Genomic DNA, 22085 nt, shown 5'->3' on the forward strand with positions numbered 1-22085 from the left:
ACGATATAGCACCCTGCTTTCGTGCTTGCGGTATCGTTCACTGTATAGCTCCCTACAGATAGGAGGGTGGAGTTCTTACCATACAGCCAACTAGGAATATAGGACAAAAATTTGAGTGTTGTCTCTTTTCAAACTCTTCGTCGTGAAAAGATGGTTCATGCATGTAGAATATTATTCAAAAGGGAATTTCAGAGCAACAAGTCCAGGTGCGGGTCTCCCCGATTCAACATCAAGTGAATAGGAATAAGTGTAAATTGCGTTTGTATCATCATTAAGTCATACTTGGACATCTCGAGAGTTTACACTAATTTCCACCAACCATAAATGCTCTTGCTCGCCACTATGTAGATCGATGTTCATAGAATGAGCCTAAACAAAGAATGAGTAAACTTACACTAAGTATCACGATAGCAGCACTTACTCAGGCTCCTTTTCAAGCTTGACATGGATGGAAGCATGCGATTTAACTCCCTCGATACGGTGATAAGCGTTGAGGTTTTTATGCAGAGTTATTTGAAAGACCGAAGCACTTCCTTGCCTAAATGGAGCAGAAAATGGTTAAGCAATATATCGATACGAGTGATAGTTTCAACTCACCTGCTGGTAATAACACTCCAAGCAAGGAAGAAGGCCCAAAGCCTGTACCATCTGTCACCGTACTTGGCGACAATTTCATCATGGTTTGACAGCCAGTTTTCGTACCAGCGGTGAAGCGTGGCAGAGTAGTGTACTCCAAGGACATCGATATTCTTCACTTCGAAATTGGCGTTTTGGAGCTAATGATATTACTGAGATTCGATGTGAATGGAATGAAAGAGACTGTACGCACCTGGCTTACAACCCATCCTAAGCTACAGCTAGCGTCGGCCCCAGGGAAAACATACTTGTTCATGAACAAGCCCCAATTAAGGTCCTCGTATTGCCAGCACTGACGGAAACCAGCAACCTGGAACACAAAGATACCGTCGTCGTCCAGGAGGTTGTATACCTGACGCAGGAAAGTCTGGTAGCGCCGGATACCAACGTGTTCGGCCATTTCGAGAGAGACAATTTTTGTGTAGGTTCCACTAGGCTTCTTTTCTGCGATTTCGCGGAAGTCGCAGCAGAGTATACGCGCTTTTTCGGAGGAGATACCATTTTCTTGGATCCTGTTGTTACCAAATTCGGTCTGGTTCTTGGCAAGAGTGACTCCGGTCGCGTCGCAATCGAAGTTCTTGGCAGCGTAAGCAGTAAGGGTTCCCCAACCACAACCAATGTCCAGTAATCTATCCTCCGGTTTGAGGTTCAGTTTGGAGCAAACTATGGCCAGTTTGTTGTCCTGCAACTGCTCAAGCGTTTCTTTCTCATCAGGATTTAGGACAACTCCGGAGGTGTATATCATACGAGGACCCAAAAACCAGGAGTAGAAGTCGTTGCCTCGGTCATAATGTTCAGTGACCTGGTCTGCGTCCTGTTCACGAGAATGGGTGATGACGTCTGGAATGAGAACGGTGAGGACATATTTCAGAAGAGACCATGTCATGGTGAACTTGGCCCAGTCATGTCGTTGTTCCATAATTTCAAGAATGTCACCTGCGAAGACCAAAATAAATGGAACAGGTTATCATCGACGTGTCAGAAGAACGCACCGTTGAATTCAATCTTCCCGTCGAAAAAAGCATCATGGAAAACCTGCATGGGTATTTTTTCCTTGCCATTGTAAAGCTTTTTGAGCTCGGGGTCTTTGATAGTTATGTACTCCTCGATATTTTTGCCCGGCAGCCGAACCTTTTCGTTTTTACGACTGCCAATACGAGACATGACCATCCAGTACGCAAGAGTAGTAGGAAGTCCTGTGAGCAATAACAGGAAGAGATATGTCTTGAAACCGCCGCGGTTTACCAGCGGAAGAAGTCGTTTCAATAACCAAGGGACGAAAAGGACAAGTCCAGCAAGGTGAAGGTTGCTGAACGTGTCATTGCCTTCAGCAAGACCTACTAGAGGCGCGTTTGCAATGGCAGGATAAGAGGTGACCTTGACTTTCGACTCGGACATGGTTCGAGCACGTAGAAAGAACTGAAATTCGCGTGACTCTTTATGTGACGTGTTGGGGTTACAATTAGGGTTACAGCATTGAGGTTTAGATCATCCACTTTCAGTCAATTAACTTTTGTCCAGGTTTCTTTCAAACCACGAACGCGGTTATCGCACTGCTAGAAAACTCGAATGTCATCACCTCCCCCACTTCGTCATCCAGTTCCCACACATCCTGCGTATATTCCGGAGCCTCCTTCTACTCCAGGTTCGCCTAACGGCTACCAACGATTTTCCTCTTCGCCTGGCCCAAATCAACAGCAGCAACCGGCTCTCTTACAACAGCAGCATGTGCCAGCTTACATGACTTCTCCATTCCAGCACTCGCAGCAGCAGCAGCAGCAGCACTCCCTAAATCCGCCGCAACTTCCACATCAGCCGTCTTTCGTTCCTCAACCGGATTTCGCAGCGTGGGGGGTAAACGATGCTACCGCTCAGTTTGGTATGCAGCTCGGAACTAGCGCAGTCGCAGCTGGTCAGGAATATGTTCAGAAAAATGTAATTGTGGAACGTGTTTGTATAAACGTGTTGCTTATTAGTTTCGATACAGTTTGGAGGAATAATTCCTCTCTCAAGCGTCAAACACCACTTCAACGTCTCGAATTCATACGTTATTCACAAACTCAAGTTAGTCGTGTTTCCATGGACGCACAAGTCATGGTCCCGACGTGTTCACCGCTCTGAGCAAGGACAGACCGAGTATCAGGATCCAAGAGATGATATTAACAGTCCCGATCTCTACATACCACGTACGTCCACATTCCTTGTCTATATAGCGAACGAATGTATAACTCAGATCTCTCCAGTCATGGCATTTGTGACATATGTTCTAATATCGGCATTTCATTCCGGTTTACAATCCAGATTCCACCCAAAGGTATTGTTCGCTGTTCTGTTGCAAAGTCAAAACTCATCCTTTATCAGATCCTCGGTGAATCAGCATCATCCGCCCTTGCTGTTGTCATCGTGGATTTCTTGTTCGTCTATATAGGATGCTATCTCCTCAATGTTCAAGCTAGTAAGCAAGCGGTCGATATCGTAGCTTACTCTGGTTATAAATTTGTCGGGTACGTGCTACGCTCTATTATACGTCCTCTCTAACACCTTTTCTTTCAGAGTGATTCTCACAATCCTGTCTTCCTACCTCTATCTTTCCCGAGCATTGTACTATGTGATATTCTTTTATTTCTTCTTCGCGAACGGTCTTTTTCTTCTTCGTTCGTTGCGCTCACTCTTACTACCCGATCCTGCGCTCAACAGCTCGACGGCTACCATCAGCCCAGGGCTTCGTCGGCGTCGGATATCGTTCTTGTTAATTGAGGCAGCGTGTCAGTTTGCTTACATGTTGTTTTTAGTACGGGTGTAGGAAGGTGGTATATCTGTACATCCCATTCCAGAATGAGCAGAATACAATGAATTTTCGCAGTGTATTCATGTACTGCATACCTTCCGTGGTGTAACACGACGTTATGCTAGACAAACACCTCGAAATTGAAAGGCCCACGTCCCAAAATTCAAAAACGCCATTTCCGGCTTGAACTGGATACGTGACTAGATTGGAAACACCAGAGCCTGCATATGGGGGATTGAACCTCTCAGCTCGATACTGAGCCGCATTGGGATTCATTTTCAAGCGCTAACCGATTTTCCAAATCTCATCCTCAAATATGCGATGGAAAAAGCCATTTATACTGGCCTCGAGATCACAATATTTGGGCGCTGGAATTTACTGGCGGGAGAAAGAAAGGTTCGTTCTCCATATGGATTTCCACCCTCAGTTATTATATAACTTATTAATTGACTAATTTGTCCAACAAGTGAATCCGTATTCGTCGTTTCTGTCAAGCGTTGGAGTGACGAGTCTGACATACGTCCAGATCCGGCTCAAACCTATGTACTTATTGTATACGGATAGTGAGCATTATAAAGGCAGGTACCAGAAACAATCCTGAATCTCTTACTGATCTTAAGTTCAGTTCCTGTACAGGCTGTACTTGACTTATTCCATAGAATTTTGCTCACTTAAATTCGGGCAATCATATGAATGTTACATACTTGCCCCTCCCAGTAATGCTCATTTTTTGTGACTGTGGCTCTAGTAAAGAGCATTGAAAAATCTCCTAGCCTAGATTTGCACACATATGTAAGGAATCGGCTTGCACTGACAGTCTCATTTACACAACACGCAAATCGAGTTCCAACAAATTAATTTCTTTTGGCCTTTTGACGCCACACATCACATCACATGAGTGCCTACCATACAAGACCATACACCACCGACTTGCCACCGACGTTGTTTCCCAAATTGCCCTTCAGTACTCACTTCCAAACGGCGTTATCATCAATCCACCTGTCGCTGTCATTTTACGCGCCCAGACGTAGACGTCCTAAATGATGGATCTATTCTGATTCGGAGTCCATAAATATGTACTTACTGTGCTAGTCGTAGGGGTTTCTCTCAAATTGCTTCCTTTATCTGCCCAGGCTGCTTCTGGAACACAAACAATGAAATCAGACTCTCTGGAGAACTCAAACGCTTCTTTGTCCTCCCCCACCAGCGGAGACAGGGTCCCCCAGCTCTCGGAAACCCAAATGATGCGGGAAATGCTCTCTGTTATCAGCGACATGCACTCCATGATGAAAGAACGCCAGGGGAGCCATTGGCAGGCAGCGCCAACGTCGACATCTCATTCTACCTCAGCTGATGTTAGATCTTCTCAAATCAGAGAGAGTCGTAGCCCAGATTCCCCAATCACACAAAACGAGCGTCCGTCGACTCAATCAAAAACAGAACCACACCCGAAATCTCTTCCCGCAAAGGGAGCGGATGCCCAGGTTCATGGGAAAACATTCAAGGATTTCCGATTTGGCTTGAATGGGGAACAAGTTGTCCGTGAAAATACGTCAGCGGGTAAGGACTTTCAAAGTCAATATTGAGGAGTGCTTTGACTTGTGTAACTCGCTTGTTCCAGCCAACTATGACTATCGTTTAAAATACCCTCAGGACAAGCGATACCACGAGTTAGACGAGGAAGCTCGGGTGTGGTGGGTATACCTCGATGAAGCCGCAGCTTTTGACAATGATATGGTTGGGGAGCTTGGTGATAGCCTTGACATCTTGCTTGTTTTTGTATGTCAATGATTGTCTATTCTCAAGAATCTCGTTCTCACTGTCCATGCATCAAAGGCAGGTCTTTTTTCGGCCGTCCTGACTACTTTCGTTGCACAAACCTCCCAGTCGTTATCTCAAGACTACTCGCAACTTTCATCGTCATATCTGAGCGAGCTCACTGCATTGATGCGGACTGGTTCAAACATGACTGCACTTTCTAATGTTCCCACAACCAACACATCCTTCTCTCCAGCAATTAGTGATTTGTGGGTCAATGGACTCTGGTTCACTAGTCTCTCGATTGCACTCACCGTGGCACTTTTTGCAGTACTTGCAAAGCAATGGCTCCGACAGTACATGTCAATTATCACAGGTACTCCTCGTCAACGAGTATTTATCCGTCAATTTCGCCTTGATGGGCTCATAAAATGGCGTGTTCAGACCATTATTGGTCTTTTGCCTGTTCTCCTTCATATTTCTCTTATTCTATTTCTTGCGGGTCTTGTCATTTTCCTTGCCCCTCTTAGCACTCTCATGACCTACATCACTGGTAGCATCACTGCAGTTGTTGTGATTCTCTATTTTACCGCAAGCGTCCTTCCCTTGTTTGTTGTCCAGTGCTCATATCGCACAACATTCACCGATTTGCTTTACTTTGCATATCAATTACTCCGCGGTGCATTCATAAAGTTTCTGGAGCAACGATGGCACGAGAATGTGAATACAGCGATGGATAAAGAGGAGGGAGGGCACAACGATTCTCCACAACATTTGATCCATTCCTTGAAGGAAGCAGAGCGCTCCACAGCTTGCTGGCAGTCCAAAGGGGATCAGACTTTCGAATTCAATGCCCTTTGGTGGCTCGCAGAGTCGACCTCAAGTGTGTCAGCTAAAGAGATCATCTTTCGCTCTCTGGGAGCCTTCACCTTCAGCATGACCCCGAAACTCTCCACTTCCAAAGCACGATCAGTCCTTTACGGGTTCAAAACTTATAAGGACTTATTAGTCCACTTGCTCTCCTTGGTTTCTCCCATTGTTCATCATAAAGAAAGGGATTTGGACTTGGATCACTTGGAGAATATATTTCGAGCAGCGATGCATCAAATAAGAGTTGGGAATCAAGAATCGGCTTGGTCTAATCCTCACCTATTCAAGTTTCGAACTGTCTCCTTAGGTCTATCAATGGAAACACCGTCTGATTTTCAGATCACACTTGCTATAGTCGCTTGTGGGTTTCATCCAAAGTTTACTTATAATGGGGTTGAAGTATCACTTGGCCCCAGCGAGGCCTTGCGCTGGCTGCGAACCAATAATCGCCAGGTAAAACTTCAAGTCCCAGCTCTTGTTTGGCGCGCGCTGATGAAATGGGCTTGGACGAATAATCAACATCCCGAGAAATTCAGTAAATACCTCACCGCGGTTTCTAGTATTGAAGCACATCTGGATAACTCTTATGCATTGAATTACGAATACTTCATATGGCGAGCAGGGACTACTGCAGTCCCTCGAACAATAGATATAAGTCTGGATACAGTTACACAAGTTTGGGTTTGGGACTTTTCACGATTGAAATCTGTCCTGTTTCGGAGGAGACGGCAAGAGCATCAAACGGATGATAGGTTAGGTAATGACGATGCAAATGGTGTAAACAGTGTATTATCTCCCGTATAATATATAATTCTTGAACTGTTCTAAATACTAAGGCAACAAAGAGGAAAGGCAGAGAGGGGGAGGGAGAAGAGCCTAAGGAGGAATCAAGCCTCCAACACCTAATGTCATATTGCAAGAACTGTTGCTGTGCGGCCACTCCTCCTGTAAGACGATGCAAGCCAAAGTGAAGCAATTTGCATATTTTTTTGCAATGCGAATGGCTTGGGTGATCGGGGCTGTGATTAGAGTAGAGAGGAAAATTGAGACTCTAGGTATTAGCCCAGGGCTTCGTCGGCGTCGGATATCATTCTTGTTAATTGAGGCAGCGTGTCAGTTAGCTTACATGTTATTTTCAGTACGGGTGTAGGAAGGTGCGAAACCGGGCTCCGTAGGCATGTAACGCCGAGCTCGGAGAAGAGGACGAGACTCGAAAGAGCGAGAGGGTAGCTTGTATCCCTAGCTGAAGGGTCGAGTTAACTGTGTCGCGTGTTGGCGCCGAATGTCCCGTCGGATAGGAGTCTGTAAGCCTGACCGAGGCATCGAGTCTCCCCGTCAACTGGGAAGCCGAACGTATGCTCAACATAAGTAAGACGTGTAAAAAGTGTGTATTCAAGTTAGGTCGGCTTATTCGGGCCAATTACTATAGTATGTACCTGCGATGTCTTCGAAGACGTATCCTAATCTCGTATATGGTGTCACAGAAGGTGGTATATCTGTACATCCCATCCCAGAATGATCAGAATACAATGAATTTTACAGGGTATCCATGTACTGTATACCCTCTAATGGCCCATGGGTAACCTGACATTGTACTAAACAAACTCCTCGCAAATCAAAGGACCCACGATCTTGAATTCAAACACGCCGTTTATGCCTTGAACTGGATATGTGACTGGATTGAAAACTCCAGGGCCTGCATATGGGGGATGAAGAGTAATATTTCCTGTGCAGTGCCTTGAATTAGCTTTCCACACGCAAACCTCAAATGTCTGCGTACCACGAAGAAAAGATGTTCCGTCCTGCGCCGTCCAATTGTAGAAATGTTGTGCACAGGTGAGATATTCCGCAAACCAGGGCATTCCACCAATACGCTCATACGTCTCCAAAGGCCATCTCAAGTTTTCGCCTTCAAGTAACGGTTCAAGTGTCGCATCAATAGCACTCACAATGGAATAATCGTACACAGTCGAATTGCTGCTATTTGCTGGAGAGAATGAATTGAAGGAGGTATTCAAACCAAAATCCGTCTGTAAACAATCTTAAGTATCACCAAGACATTATTGCAAGACTTTTGTACCAATGAGCCAAAAACATCGAGCTGGTTGTCCACGGCGATCCACCTGAAGGCAATGAGTTACAGTTGACAAAAGCCGGGAAGTGCTTAAGATTGACCTTTTGTACAGGAACGGAATCTCAGAATCGCTGAGTCGCTGAACATTGGGAACTTCAAGCTTGGCTTCTTGGAAATTCTCGAAGTTGAGCAAGGGGGGGCCAGCATTTGCTTCCCGCCCTAGCTCTAAGAAAAGAGGGACATTTCCGTCGGTGATACCGGGAAAGAAAGTTTCGTTGGGAGGAAGGAGGGTGTACGAAGTGGGAACGAACTGTTTCCAGAATAAAGTCTCATTTCAATTCTCAGCTGCAATGGGGATTCATGCTAGAGACATACCGACTGAGCAAGAGCAATTGGTACTTCCGCTAGAAGAAAGGAGACATTGTATGTTCCAGTTATTGCGGCAGGAAGGTCACCAACTGACACCCCATTTGTCAAGGAGGTCAGGAAAAGAGCAACGGAGGTAACAACAGTGAAATGAGATCGCATGACGTGGCTGGCTACTCTTCCCAAAATGATGAGCTTGAGGGAGTGAGCGCGTTGTCAAGGAATAAATGCCACTGAATTGGAGAATGTAAGTCTATAGGAATTGAGACCGATAGAATCCCATGAATTCGTAGTGAATAAATGCATGAGAACGTTTTAAATAAGAGGGAAACATAGATACTGGATACGCCGGTTTTCCTTTCTCCAACTTTACCATTCTACCCACTAAGTCTAGATCTATAAGAGCCCCTCAATAGTAATTGCGTGACATTGCACTACTGGCATCAGGGCAGTATACGGAAGAAATAACCAAGGACATACCTAGTACCGACCAATGGTATGTAGTTCGGTTTTTAGTAATTATGTACATATCACTAGCAGTAACCCGTGCAATGCACAGCTTAATTACGCTCGGGGCGTCGCTCTGCTCCGCCCACTTCCTTCGCCTGTGATGTCAATTGAACCCTACACGACGCGCATGAACTTATGTTAAGACAAAATTTGTCTAGCCAATCGGAATGATTGGACCAAGCAGGGACAAACACATAATTTTTTGTAGTGTTGATTGTAAATATGTACAGTGACGCGCAAATCAAATCCACACCCCCCGATTTGGAAATTTTGTGATTTAACTGTTTTTATGAACAGTTTTGTATGCTACACACTGTCAAGCAAGTCAAATCTACTATATAGAATTGCTTGTGGCAATATAAGCTCTTTGAACCCTCAAAATTCGATAATTCTGAGCAGCGGAACAACAGATTTTACGGTTCTAGGCTGGTGACATAAGGCCTTCCAAATCGGGGGGTGTGGATTTGATTTGCGCGTCACTGTAAAAAACAGAACAATAATCGGGCGCTTGTTTGAACGTGTTTGGCGCTTGTTTTCGCTTTGTTCATTGTACTTTCACCATTGTACTCTCAACGCTTATAGTTATGAGGTACGTCTTGTTCCCACACAGCACCTCCTTCCTTCATCCTCCTTTCTTTTTGGCTGAGCCTTACGAATTCTTACGATCATGCAGATTCTTACACTCTCTATATTCTCGTTCTTTGCTTTCGCTGATGCGTTACCTGTTCACTTTCCGAACCACACTTCCTCACGACTTTTTACTCGAGCAAGCTCGACAGTGTCTGCGACTTCATCATCTAATAATGCGTCGACATTGAACAACAAATACGTCGTTGCTCACCACATGGTTGGGAACACTTTTCCATATACTTCTCAAGACTGGCTCAACGACATTAAACTGGCCCATTCTTCTGGCATAGACGGCTTTGCACTCAACATGGGTATTGATGATTGGCAACCGGCGAGGGTGGCAGACGCGTAAGTCTCTGAAAGTCTATGATTATTCTGTATCTAAAATTTGTGTAGCTACGCGGCTGCCCAAACCTCATCTCTGGATTTCAAGATGTTTCTTTCTCTGGATATGTCGTACGAAATTTAGTATTATCCCGTCTAGCTTCTCTCATATGCTTCTAGCATTCTTCCTTGCTCGACCGCAAATGATGCTGCTTCTTTGCGGACTCTTGTCACCACGTATCTTTCTCATCCAAACCAGCTTCGATACACGCGCGGATCGTCTGAGCAGCTCCCCCTTGTGTCCACCTTTGCCGGCGAATCGTGCAAATTTGGCCAAGCCTCAGTCGTCGATGGCTGGCGCTCTCAGTTTACACAACATCCTGACTTACAGGGCAAGATGACTTTTGTCCCATCCTTCTTTGTCGCTCCGAATCAGATGTCCCAGTTTCAGGGAGTTGTAGACGGGACCTTCAACGTGTGTGGTTTTACGCTACCTTGGATACATGATACTGACAAGGCTTCACCTCTCAGTGGAACGGCGGATGGCCAGTCGAGCTAACAACTGATTCCACTGGTTCATCCTCCAACTCCCTCTCTTCGACTCTCAAGAACCTTCTGGGGGTCAACACCACTACAAACGCGATTGGGAAGTTCTCCAATCTCCTCGGTACAGGCGAAACTTCTTCGTCTTCGGACACAGCATCTGGATTATTGAGTCTTGAGGATGCGCTAAGCAATTTCATCGGCTCGACTGATTCGGACAGCCAATTTCTTAACGCATCTATTGGGAACACATCGAACAATGTCTACATAGCTGCGGTCTCTCCTTGGTTCTTTACTCATTTCGGCAAAAATTCTTTTAATAAAAATGTATGTTGGTTCTGGGATCGCATCGTCATTCTGTAAACTCACTACGTTCAGTTCCTTTATCTTGCAGACCAGCATCTTTATTCTAAACGCTGGGAATCCCTTATTCCTGCTCAGGTCCCTCTTGGAACTGATTCAGATTTGAACGCGACCTCCATACAACCTTCTATCTCCGAGCAAGTAGATATTGTGGAAATAATCTCGTGGAATGATTATGGAGAGTCACATTACGTGGGTCCGATCGAAGGCGCTTTACCTACCGGGAGTGAAGTATGGACCGATGGGATGAACCATACTGGTTCGTGTTTTGTCTCAGATGATGCTCAATCGTCCTAATTTTTTCAAATTTTCCGATGTAGCTTGGCTTTCTCTAACATCATATTACGCCTCTGCTTTCAAAGCTGGTACATATCCTTCTGTATCCTCCAACGAGGAACGTGTCGTGGTGTGGTCTCGTACGCATCCCGCTTCTGCTGACGCGACGTCAGATACTGTTGGCAGCGTACCAGGTAGCGAACTGGTACGTGGTCATCTCTCTGTATACTATGAACCGTTTCCGAACAACGATGTTCAGGTTTTAGACGCCATGTGGGCCGTCACTCTTCTATCTCAACCCGCCAACGTCACTCTGCAAATTATCCCATCCTCTTCTAACTCCTCCACGGACTCACCACTCGCTCAACAGTCATTTTCTGTTCCTGCTGGCCTTAGTAAGCTCACCATCCCAATTTCGGTCCCGGACACAATGGACAGTGTAAGCATGCGCACTGTGGTTGAGCGTGAAAACGATACCGTAATGGATCTGAACGCGGCTTACATGGGTTTTGCATTTGTCAAAACACCACAACAATTCAACTTCAATGCTTGGGTGGGATGTGCGGGTGATGGATGTGTGGTTTGAATAATCTTGTTTTCTGTACTTATTCCTTTCATAACCTGAAGATGTAGCATAATATCACGGCTGTTGTATCTGTAGCACAAGGTCTACTGTTGTATCATTCTTTGACTTGTATATCTAGTGGAAGTCTGAGTACGTCGAGTGAGCACCTGAGGTCAGTCGGCCCGGGATTAATCGTGCGGTTTATAAATCACGAACTTGCGTTATTCTATCCATCCATCATAGTAGGATGAACGATTCCCAACCGCTTGAGACTGCTACTACATCCATCCAAGCACCATCTGGAGCACCTGATGCTAAAACACGTCGATATGACCGACAACTTCGACTTTGGGCTGCCTCAGGACAAGCCGCGCTCGAATCTGCTCGTATATTGGTCATTCCGGCTACGGCCACGGCAACGAGCATTCTTAAGAATCTCGTCCTACCAGGACTAGGTCACTTTACCGTTATGGATGATAAAGCTGTTACTGGGGCCGATGCTGGCAACAACTTCTTTCTGGACGGTTCAAAGAGTATTGGCAAGTCTAGAGCTGAGGAAGCAGTCAAAGGACTGGTGGAAATGAACGATGGGGTCGAGGGCGTTGCGGACGTGCGGGATATCGATGAAGTACTAAAAAATGACCAGGGGTGGCTGAAATCATTCAACATTGTCGTTGCTCACAACGTAGATTCGGACGTCCTCGATGATCTTGCTGCATTGTTATGGCCAGAAACACATCTCGTCGTTGTAAACAGCGCAGGGTTTCTTGCTGAATTTTCTGTTCATTATCGGGAACACCAAGGTAATAATCGATCGGCTTGTGGATACATGAATCACTTACCAATCATCAGTCATCGAATCTCATTCGGAAACTTCTGCGTCTTTACGGATTGACCAGGCATTTCCTGCTCTTCTTGAATATGCAATGTCTCTTCCGCTTGATACCATGGACATCACGGACCACGCACACATTCCTTTCCCCGTCATCCTCGTTCGCGCTTTAGAAGAATGGCGTCGCGAGCGTGAACAAGGCGCGTTTATTTCAAATATTTGCACGACTTTTGCTGATCCATCGCTACAGTAACTGGTCCCTCATCGGGTATAGGTAGTCCCCGCACTTCAGCTGAGAAGAAAGCGTTCAAAGAGCGCATTCGCGCGATGATGCGGAAGTTCGACGAAGAAAACTTTGAAGAAGCTGAGGCGCAAGCTTTCAAGTGCTGGACGCCGACTGTTGTACCAAGTGAAGTGAGAGAGCTTTTCACTCTCTACTCATTATCGAAACCTTCATCCTCGACATCATCAAGTTTCGCAGCCCTTATCTCGGCCCTTTCCCAATTTGTTCAGAACAACCCGGCTTCACCGCAGTATACCTCTGGTCTGCTCCCACTCACTTCATCGCTCCCTGACATGAAGTCCAGCACGGAAGAATATGTTAAATTACAGAAATTGTACAGGGCGCAATCGGAAAAGGAGAAGCAGGTGTTCAAAGATTATTTAAGTAAAAGACAAGTTGACGTGGATGATGTAACTATAGATGTTTTTCTCAAAAACTCCCATGCTCTAAAGGTCTTGAAAGGCAGAGAGTGGAAGGATATCAATCCGGGATCAAAGGAGCTTTTGGGTGAGCCGGTTTCCCTTCTCGAAATACACGCCTCCTTTGATAGTTTCCGCAAATCTAGAGCTGATCACTGGTCTTTCTTTGCAGCGGACAAGCTTTCCACGAATCCCAAGGAAGCTGCTATACATCTTGCACTCGCCGCAGCTCGTAAACTGAGGGCTCAGGGTGTTCTTCCCCTTTTTGATCCAACTTCTGGACCAAACAACACTTCGATAAAAGGGATTCTGGATCAAAAAAACCTCAAGGACCTTCTGACTGCTGAAGTGAGGACGTTTTTACCTCCTGGAACTGAACTTCCTGAGGCAGATTGGTCTATCATTAGTGGTGAGATGTAAGTCGAAATCACTTCGAGAACGTGTCGGACGGTGCTCAAAATAATCTTGCAGTGCTCGTGCACCTTCTGCCGATCTTCCAACTACGGCTGCTTTCCTCGGAGGACTCGTCGCGCAGGAAGTGATCAAGATGATCACAAAGCAGTATATTCCGATATCTGCTGGGAACGCAGCATCTACTGCAAATGAACAGATGGGGATTTGCGTGATAGACTTAGTGGAGACCTGGACAGGAATACTTTGAGTCGGTGAACCCGACTGGAATTGTATGTACATAAGTAGTAGCAATTCACTTATTTCCCACAGTCACTTGTATCAGCGTCATTGCGTCTGGTATCTACTAATTTGGCAATTGGTTCATCCTGCGTTGACGGTTGAACGCGTTCATCTTTTCTTTTTTGGGTATTTCCTCGAGTCACTCTTGCAGAAGTGCAAAGTAGACCAAAGAATCTGCACTCACGACATTTACGATCTTCCTTCATCTGCTCACCCGTAACTGTCAACAACCGAGAGTTTGACCATTAAACGTCGTATACGCATTGAGAAGACCTTCCTTGCACATTCGTATGCCTGCACCAAGGCACTCCCAGAGTGCAGAGGCGGCTCGTGCAGCAGCAGCTCAGGCCGAGTTCAATGAAAAGAAATGGGTCTGGGTTCCAGATGACAAAGAGGGGTATCTTGCAGGATGGGTCCATAACGAGGACGGTGAATATGGTGATATTATAATGGCAGCCGGAGGGGAGGCAAGTGGTATATCCTGACCTTACAGTAGTTTGCTCATCTTGGTGCTTCAGATTCGAAAAGTTCCTTTGTTTACACTGTCGAAAATGAATCCTCCTAAGTTCGATCGCGTCGATGACATCGCAGATCTTACTTTTCTCAATGAAGCCAGCGTCGTCCATAATCTCCGTCTGCGATTTGGATCAGGCGCCATATATGTATGTTCCTTCACAGTCCTTTTACTCAAATCATTCAGGACTATCTGTGCAGACATATTCGGGCTTATTCCTGGTTGCGGTCAATCCTTATCAAAGCCTGCCTTTATACTCTGATGCAATTGTGCATCAGTATCGAAGTAAACGGAGGGACGAAAATGCTCCCCACATCTTCGCTGTTGCCGAACGTGCATGGGTCAATATGGGTGAGGAACGAGAGAACCAAAGTATTCTTATAACGTGAGTACATTTATACTTGCCTATGGTATCATCTCAATTCACATTGCCCCGGTAGGGGTGAGTCCGGAGCAGGGAAGACAGAAAGTACGAAGAAAGTTATTCAATATCTGGCTGCTATTGCTACCGACGTACATCAAGGTCCCTCGACCCCTTCGCATTCGCGTTCGCCTACTCTTTCTAGCTTACAGTCATTTTCGACCATGCCCACCACTGGTTTGCCAAGGACCAATTCTACGAAACGTGGACATGTGTCTACTACTTCCACGACAGGCAGTGGATTCGCACTCACTGCAAAGGGCAGGCTTGGTCTCCTCGAAAGACAGATATTACAAGCGAATCCCATTCTGGAAGCTTTTGGTAACGCCCAAACACAGAGAAATAACAATTCCAGTCGTTTCGGAAAGTTCGTACGGATATCTTTCGCTCCGGACGGCAGTATTGCGGGGGCAAATATTGATTGGTATCTCCTCGAGAAGAGTCGCGTCGTTGTCCGAAGTGAAGCGGAACGAAGTTTCCATGTATTCTATCATCTATTGGCTGGAGGATCCGATCTCAAAGGTGAAGAGCATATTTATTCAGCTACCACTGTCTCTGACTTGTCACCCATAGATAAGCTACTTCTTGGAGGCGGAGTTGAGGATTACGAATTTCTCAACAAGAGCAGACGGGAGGTTGACGGTGTCGACGATCGGGAAGAGTGGTATGCTCTGAAAGCTGCACTTGATGTAGTCGGTTTTACTGCTTCGGAGCAGTATGATCTTTTTCGCATTGTCGCTGCAGTGCTACATATAGGAAATATTGTCGTCACGTCTACCCGTGCTGACGACGCGGTCATGCCAGATCCCTCCCAGGCAGAACGCGTCTGCCACCTTCTTGGAGTCCCGCCAGTTGAATTTACCCGAGCCGTCCTTCGACCGCGAGTTCTTGCCGGTCGTGAATGGGTGACTCAAGCGCGCACCGGCCAGCAGGCTCTAGATGAACTTGCAGCATTATCGAAGACACTCTACGAGAAATCTTTTGGTCTCCTAGTCGATCGTATCAATCAAGCACTGGACCGACCCTCCTCAAAATCTACCTTCATTGGCGTTCTGGATATCGCCGGTTTTGAAATTTTCGAGGTCAACACTTACGAACAACTGCTCATAAATTACACCAACGAGAAGCTTCAGCAGTTCTTCAACCACCATATGTTTGTTTTAGAGCAGGAAGAATATTCACGGGAAGGTATCAAGTGGGATTATGTCAACTTTGGTCTCGATTTACAACCCACTATCGATTTGATCGAATCTAGTGGCAGCGCTGGGGCAATTGGTATACTCAGCTGTCTTGACGAGGAATGCATTATGCCTAAAGCCACCGACGCAACATTCACGCACAAGTTGCACAGCCTATGGGCTGGTGTAGGTGGGGATCCAGATGATCCCCAGCAAAGCCATCCTGGAAGAGAGAAGTACGAACCTGCTCGATTTGAACAGGGTTTCTTGGTGCAGCATTACGCCGCGAAGGTGGAATACAGAACAGATGGGTGGTTGGAAAAGAACAAAGATCCGTTGAATGATAACCTGACTCGAGTCTTTGCCTCCTCGACCGAGCGTTATGTCTCCTCCCTTTTTGCCGATCACGTCAATACTCCGATTTCAGGAACTCAAACTAATATGTTCTCTGTTGGAAAGAAGCGAGGTATCAAGAGAGGAGCCTTCAGGACTGTAGGGCAGCGACATAAGGAGCAACTCGCAAGTCTCATGGGTCAACTGATGGCCACGCAACCTCATTTCGTTCGTTGTATTGTCCCTAATACGAACAAGAAGCCAGGGCGTGTTGATGTGCCTCTGGTACTCGACCAACTCCGCTGCAACGGTGTGTTGGAAGGTATTCGGATCGCTCGTCTTGGATATCCAAACAGACTTCCCTTCGTTGAATTTCGCCAACGATATGAAGTCCTTACTCCTGGTATCATTCCGAAAGGTTACATGGACGGTCGTGAGGCCTGTCGGAGAATGGTCGGTGCGTTGGAGCTTGATGAAGCGATCTTCAAGATTGGAATGTCAAAAATATTCTTCAAGGCTGGTGTCCTGGCAGACCTCGAGGAACGCCGTGACATGCTCCTGTTCGATCTATTTTCGAAATTACAGGCAGTTGCTAGGATGTGGACGGCACGAAGACAAATCAAGAAAATACTCAATCGTGCTGTCGCTATTCGAACGATACAGCGTAACGCAAGAGTGTACGGTGAATTAAGAGACTGGCCTTGGTGGCAGCTATATACAAAGGTAAGAATGTGTACTTGCCCATCGGATGGCTGTTGAAATTTCAAATAGGTTCGTCCTTTACTCGCAGCTACTCGGAGCGACGAGGAACTTCGTCGGAAAGAGGCAGAACTTGTTCTCCACAAAGAGCGAGCTGAACGTGATAAACAAGAGAGAGAAGCCCTAGAGAACTTGAAAATGACGCTGGAAGCAGAGAAAAACAAGGTCGAGGATCAGCTCGAGGCGGAGAGAGCCCTTAACCTCGACAAAGACACACTTTTAGAGAGGAGCAAAAAGCACGAGGCGGAATTGGAGGAGGAAGTCGCAGAACTCCAAGCAGATATCGATGACTTACAGTCCCACCTCGACCGTGCAATGACTATGGCCAAAGACAGTGAACAACGTCACGCTGAGCAGCGGGACATGTTTGACCAGGCCGCTGAACATCTGGTCCGGCTAGAAAACGAGCAAAAGCAGATGAGATTACACGAAGAAGAGACCCTGGCCGAGTTGGCCAATCAAAACGAGGAAATCGAGCGACTACACAATGATCTGGAGACCCTTCAGAAAGTCAGCGAAGATCTCAAACGATTAGCTGTACAACGAGAGGAAGACTTATCCCGAGCTCGAGATCGCACTGATATAGCAGTGAAGGAATTGGAAGGCAAGCTTGAGGTTGAGATGCGAAACAAGTGAGTTTTCGAATCCGCTCAAACTGAAAGAACATTAATGTTAATAATGGCTACGCTAGGGACATCCTTAGGGGACGCACAGATACTCTCGAGCTGGAGCTTCGGCAAGCCAAAGAGCAAGTTGTTGAGATGGACCATACTGTAACCGACTACTCTAGCCTTATTCAGAAGAAGGACGATCGCATTGCTGAACTCCTACAGGAGCTTGAGCAGCTTGCTGTCGAGCACCAGCAAGCTTCGAAGGAGATTCTCGAACTACAGAGTGACCTTGACACCCTTGCAGTCGAATTAGACGCTGAGAAAGCTGACCGTGCCCAAGGAGACGTTTCGCGGGCTCGATCACAAGCTGAGCTTGATGAACTTCGAACCCTACTCGAAACCAAAACCAGCGAAGAGACGAGGCGGAACGAGGTTGAGAAAAGCAAAGATTTGGAGCTTACCAATCTTCGTTCACAAGTGGTCAAGATGCAACAGGAGCTTACGGACACTCGCCATTCGGCTTTGGAAATCCAGGGCAAGCTTAAAGTTGACCTTGAACAGTCTGCTCGTGATCTAGTATCTCTGCAGGGCTCCTATGACAACCTAGTCCAACAGGAAAGTGCTGCTCAGTCCACTGTTGCTGAGACACATTTTGCCATATCTGAGCTAGAGAAAGGGAAGCGCGGGTTGGAGTCTGAATTACAGTCACTTCGCTCTCGTATGTTTGAATCTGAAACCGCACTTGCAGAAGTCCAAAAGGCAAAAGAGGTAAGCAGACTTAACCTGTCATTTTTATACCCCACTGCTTATCATTCATTTGCGGATATACAGAGCTTAGATCGACAATTGTCGGCTGCGCAGAATAAGTATCATGGCATTGAGGATGTTATGCTTCAACTCGAGCGGGATAAAACAGCTAGGGAGAGGCAACTCGAAAACATCAAGAAACAGCTCGAAAGTGAAACTACGCGGCGTTCTCAGGTCGAAAAGGCTTTATCTGCCCAGAAAACGGAAATCGCTAAGCTGAAAGATCACAATGTGAAGGTAGACCGAGATTTGAATAAAGCTCTCAAGGATTTAAAAGACCGCGAATGGGACATCAAGCAGCTTGAATCGAAGCAGGATAAGACCATAGTTGAGCATGTTCATGTTCTCGAAGAAGCCAAACGAGTCACGGATCGCCAACTCGCCGATGCTCAGGAGGAACTACAAAAGAATGCTGCCTACATTCGATCGTTGGAAAAAGCCAAAATTAGGCTTACTAGTGAGGCGGAAGATTTGTTGCGAGAGACGGAGCGTGAGCGGATGGAATTGCGGGGAAAGGAAAAAGCAGTCCGGAACCAGGAGGACCGAGTGGCTCGAGCTGTCATAGACGTCGAACAGGAACGAAAAGCACGACAAGAGGTTGAGTTGCAAGTCCGCCGGCTGCAATCAGAGCTCCAGAATACCTCCCGCCACGCGGAAGAACTTTCACAACAATTGCTCATTACTCAGCAATCCAAAGAATCTTTGGAAGCTGAACTCGACCATCTGGTTGACGAGACACCAGCCGCGGACAGTTTAGCAAAGATACAACGTCAGTATCAAGCGCGCATAGTGCAACTGGAAGATCAGGTTAGTATGTCGGACGACGCGCGTCTAGCTGCGTTGCGAAGATTGAGCGAGCGTATCCAGCGTCAGCACGCAGATATCCGCAAGCTCATTACGGACACCGGACCATCAGATTCAACGTTCCAATCACGCTTGCTCCACGAACTTCAGCTTCTTGACGATGAACTGAAAAGTGATTTGTCCTCTAGAAATGTTCCATCCTCCAAACATGACGCCCGTCTCTCTACCCCATCCTCCAAATCGAAACGAAATCCTTCGCGGGAAGCTCCTCGAGATATCACAAAATCTTCAGACGGTCAAGTCGTTGCCTTGAAGCAGCAAGTTCAGGTACTCGAGTTACAAATGGCTGCTTCTGAACGCGTCCGGCATCATCTTGAGACATCTATCCGCGAAATGACTGCTGATCTTGAGAACAGTGACGGATCCAAACAGTTCTTGCAACAGTACCGTTCTCGCCTTGCCAAAGAGAACAAGAGACTGGCAGAACTTCTCGAAGAGGAAGCTGAAGCTCGCCGTTCGGCTGAGGCTGCTCAGATTGATGGCATACAAGCCGTTTGGTCGAAATTCCAGAAGACCATTGACGAGGAACGACAAAGTTATGCGAGACTAGAAGAAACTCGCAAGGCTTTGGTGAGTTGCTTTTCCTGCATGCTCGTGGCTCTGATGTAACATGCCTTGCCAGCACCTGCAACAGCGCACAATGCAATCTGATCTTGAAACTCAACGAACTCAACTCCAAGAAGCTTTGCAAGCCAGGAAGATGTTACAATCCGAAGTGGCCGAAACAAATGCTCAACTTGAAGTCGCACGAAGTGAAATAACAGGTGTGAATGTCTCTTATGTCGAAAGGTCCACTTATTTATTCTTCGTAAACAGGGCTTAAACGTCAAATTCATAATCAACAAATGGAAGATGACATTGCTTCATCAACAACTTCAGCAATGCAAGCCGGTCAGTATTATATTCTCAAATTATATCAATCTAGCGGCATCTGATCTTTATAGATCTCCGCGCCACCACTGAAGCCTTCAAAGCCAAGGAACAATCATACCAGCAACGCCTCGAAAACGCAGAAATTGCCCGTGTGAAAGCCACGAGGGCTGAGGCATCGGGTAGGCGTACTCAACTTTTTAGTTTGTCCTCATCCTGATTTCTGTCTGGTAGTTCGTCGAACCTTGTCAGAAATTGAAAAGGCACAAACTGACACTGTCGCTAAATTGAAATCCAACGAAGACCTTCTAAGAGCCGCCCACCAACGAATCAAGGAGTTAGACAAGAAATTGCAGGAAGAAGGCAATGATTCCATTGATCTCGTGGAGCTCAATCAACGGCTTGCAGAAGAACTCGAAGACGAAAAGACGCAACACCAGAAGGACCTGGAAGAACACGAGTTCGCTAGCAATCAAACACGGAAAAAGTACCAAGGTATGTCAAAACTATTGACTGTTAAGGACAATTTATTGCTCACACGCTTTTTTCGACCCAGCTGAGTTGGCCCAGTTAAGCGAAGGCAAGTTTGGAGTCTTTTGACGGAAAGATGTGCCCATAAACATGTTTTTTTTCTAGAACTTCAATCTCAACGCGACGCTCTCACCCGCCTAAGGGAAGACAATCGCAAAATCAGATCTGACTATGATGAATTGCAACTCCGCTTTGACGATGAAGTTTATAGCAGTGGCGGATGGCGCAAAGAAAAGGAGCGACTGGAAACCAAGATTCACGATGTTTCCAAAGCATACGAGGCGTCGACCGCCGCCCAGACTGAACAGCAATCCCAAATCGTGTCTCTCCATTCCCAAGTTCGAGAACTTCGTGGGGTGCTGGACGATGTCGAGGCAGATAGGGCTTTGCTCCAGAAAGCTCGTCGAGCTCTACAAGCTGAATTGGAGGGAATCAAGCTCGATCACGTCGATACTCACAAACTTTCTACGGACCAACAGTTCCAGAAATTGTTTCTACAAAAGCAAGATCTGGAGAGGTCATTGGACGAGCAAGAAGACAGAGTGGCGAATGCTTTCGATCGCATGAAAAAAGCTGAAGCGTTTGCGAATGAATGTCAAATCGAGCTTGGCAAGGTTCGAGTTGATAACTCTGAACTAGATCGTATCAATGTACGCTTGGATTTTTCTCACTGATCGTTTGTTTTTCTCATCTATATTCCGCCACCAGGCAAACCTGGAAAATCAAGTTAAAGAACTCAACGTCCGCATAATCGACCTTGAAACCAAATCTTATGCTTCGACCTCACGACCAGCTACCCTCTCGCGCAAAACTGACAGTCGGATTGAAGAGATTACCAGCCAACTCACTGGTAAAGGGCACGCACATCGATTGTCTCGGGATTCCAAATTCGATCTCGATCGTCAGAGGGTAAAGTTGGACGAGGAAAGGAAAGGATATGAGATGCAGCTTGCTACTTTGAGAAAGTCAATGGATGAATTGGTGCAGTTATACTTGCCTCTTCGCTATTATCTTATTGACTGACATCATTTGGTTTTTAGCATACCCAAGATAACTTACTTCAATCAGCCAAGCGGCGTGCAGAGCGCGAAGCAGCTGATTATAAACAAAAGTCACTCAAGTACGCTGTCTTATATCCTGTACTATCTCTTGACAATAACTCACTTGACTCAATACTAGTCTTGAACGTGAAGTAGAACGGCTACGGAATAGACTGGATCGACCGGCTTCTGCGTTTGGTTCACCAACTAGCTCACCTCGCAAATGA

At 46.3% G+C, this 22085-nt stretch overlaps 7 protein-coding genes across 7 annotated transcripts; 5 read left to right on the top strand and 2 right to left on the bottom strand.

Moving 5' to 3' along the window:
- Window positions 1-356: 356 nt before the first annotated feature.
- On the bottom strand, window positions 357-2034 carry C8R40DRAFT_1176333 (sphingolipid C9-methyltransferase; the record flags this gene model as incomplete). The annotated part of the gene is made up of 5 exons (XM_046232493.1): window positions 357-369; window positions 422-538; window positions 598-776; window positions 830-1572; window positions 1629-2034. The coding sequence occupies 5 exons, from the start codon at window positions 2032-2034 to the stop codon at window positions 357-359; spliced, it is 1458 nt and encodes a 485-aa protein (XP_046080903.1).
- A 171-nt stretch (window positions 2035-2205) lies between these two features.
- C8R40DRAFT_1058466 (YIF1-domain-containing protein) lies at window positions 2206-3439 on the top strand (the record flags this gene model as incomplete). Its single annotated transcript, XM_046225205.1, has 5 exons — window positions 2206-2571; window positions 2624-2822; window positions 2880-2950; window positions 2998-3140; window positions 3190-3439. The coding sequence occupies 5 exons, from the start codon at window positions 2206-2208 to the stop codon at window positions 3437-3439; spliced, it is 1029 nt and encodes a 342-aa protein (XP_046080904.1).
- Window positions 3440-4948: 1509 nt separating this feature from the next.
- C8R40DRAFT_1058532 (uncharacterized protein) lies at window positions 4949-5701 on the top strand (the record flags this gene model as incomplete). Its single annotated transcript, XM_046225210.1, has 2 exons — window positions 4949-5203; window positions 5261-5701. Coding segments are annotated over 2 exons (696 nt in total), but the record flags the coding sequence as incomplete, so codon positions are not given.
- Window positions 5702-7424: 1723 nt separating this feature from the next.
- On the bottom strand, window positions 7425-9123 carry C8R40DRAFT_1129041 (uncharacterized protein). The gene is made up of 6 exons (XM_046229123.1): window positions 8973-9123; window positions 8502-8926; window positions 8228-8436; window positions 8133-8175; window positions 7833-8082; window positions 7425-7778 (listed from the first exon to the last, which is right to left on the bottom strand). The coding sequence occupies exons 2-6, from the start codon at window positions 8652-8654 to the stop codon at window positions 7648-7650; spliced, it is 786 nt and encodes a 261-aa protein (XP_046080906.1). The 5' UTR covers window positions 8655-8926; window positions 8973-9123; the 3' UTR covers window positions 7425-7647.
- A 546-nt stretch (window positions 9124-9669) lies between these two features.
- Window positions 9670-11724, top strand: C8R40DRAFT_1163364 (glycosyl hydrolase family 71-domain-containing protein; the record flags this gene model as incomplete). The annotated part of the gene is made up of 8 exons (XM_046230362.1): window positions 9670-9980; window positions 10029-10088; window positions 10137-10431; window positions 10488-10826; window positions 10878-10940; window positions 11001-11121; window positions 11183-11343; window positions 11398-11724. 8 exons carry the CDS (start codon window positions 9670-9672, stop codon window positions 11722-11724), a joined length of 1677 nt encoding a protein of 558 aa, XP_046080907.1.
- Window positions 11725-11837: 113 nt separating this feature from the next.
- C8R40DRAFT_713754 (uncharacterized protein) lies at window positions 11838-13963 on the top strand. The gene is made up of 5 exons (XM_046235954.1): window positions 11838-12506; window positions 12556-12735; window positions 12786-13325; window positions 13410-13653; window positions 13709-13963. The coding sequence occupies exons 1-5, from the start codon at window positions 11951-11953 to the stop codon at window positions 13896-13898; spliced, it is 1710 nt and encodes a 569-aa protein (XP_046080908.1). The 5' UTR covers window positions 11838-11950; the 3' UTR covers window positions 13899-13963.
- A 257-nt stretch (window positions 13964-14220) lies between these two features.
- On the top strand, window positions 14221-22085 carry C8R40DRAFT_1163366 (nonmuscle myosin heavy chain b; the record flags this gene model as incomplete). Its single annotated transcript, XM_046230363.1, has 26 exons — window positions 14221-14404; window positions 14459-14592; window positions 14645-14829; window positions 14885-15387; window positions 15439-17099; window positions 17148-17767; window positions 17827-17908; window positions 17936-17986; window positions 18011-18029; window positions 18051-18091; window positions 18119-18178; window positions 18203-18352; window positions 18377-18382; window positions 18413-18464; window positions 18495-18631; window positions 18671-18719; window positions 18777-19987; window positions 20040-20181; window positions 20234-20308; window positions 20362-20469; window positions 20522-20782; window positions 20844-20867; window positions 20924-21468; window positions 21527-21799; window positions 21859-21938; window positions 21998-22085. The coding sequence occupies 26 exons, from the start codon at window positions 14221-14223 to the stop codon at window positions 22083-22085; spliced, it is 6741 nt and encodes a 2246-aa protein (XP_046080909.1).

This window comes from Lentinula edodes, assembly GCF_021015755.1.
Source record: "Lentinula edodes strain Le(Bin) 0899 ss11 chromosome Unknown C8R40scaffold_51, whole genome shotgun sequence".
Lineage (NCBI taxonomy): Eukaryota > Fungi > Basidiomycota > Agaricomycetes > Agaricales > Omphalotaceae > Lentinula > Lentinula edodes.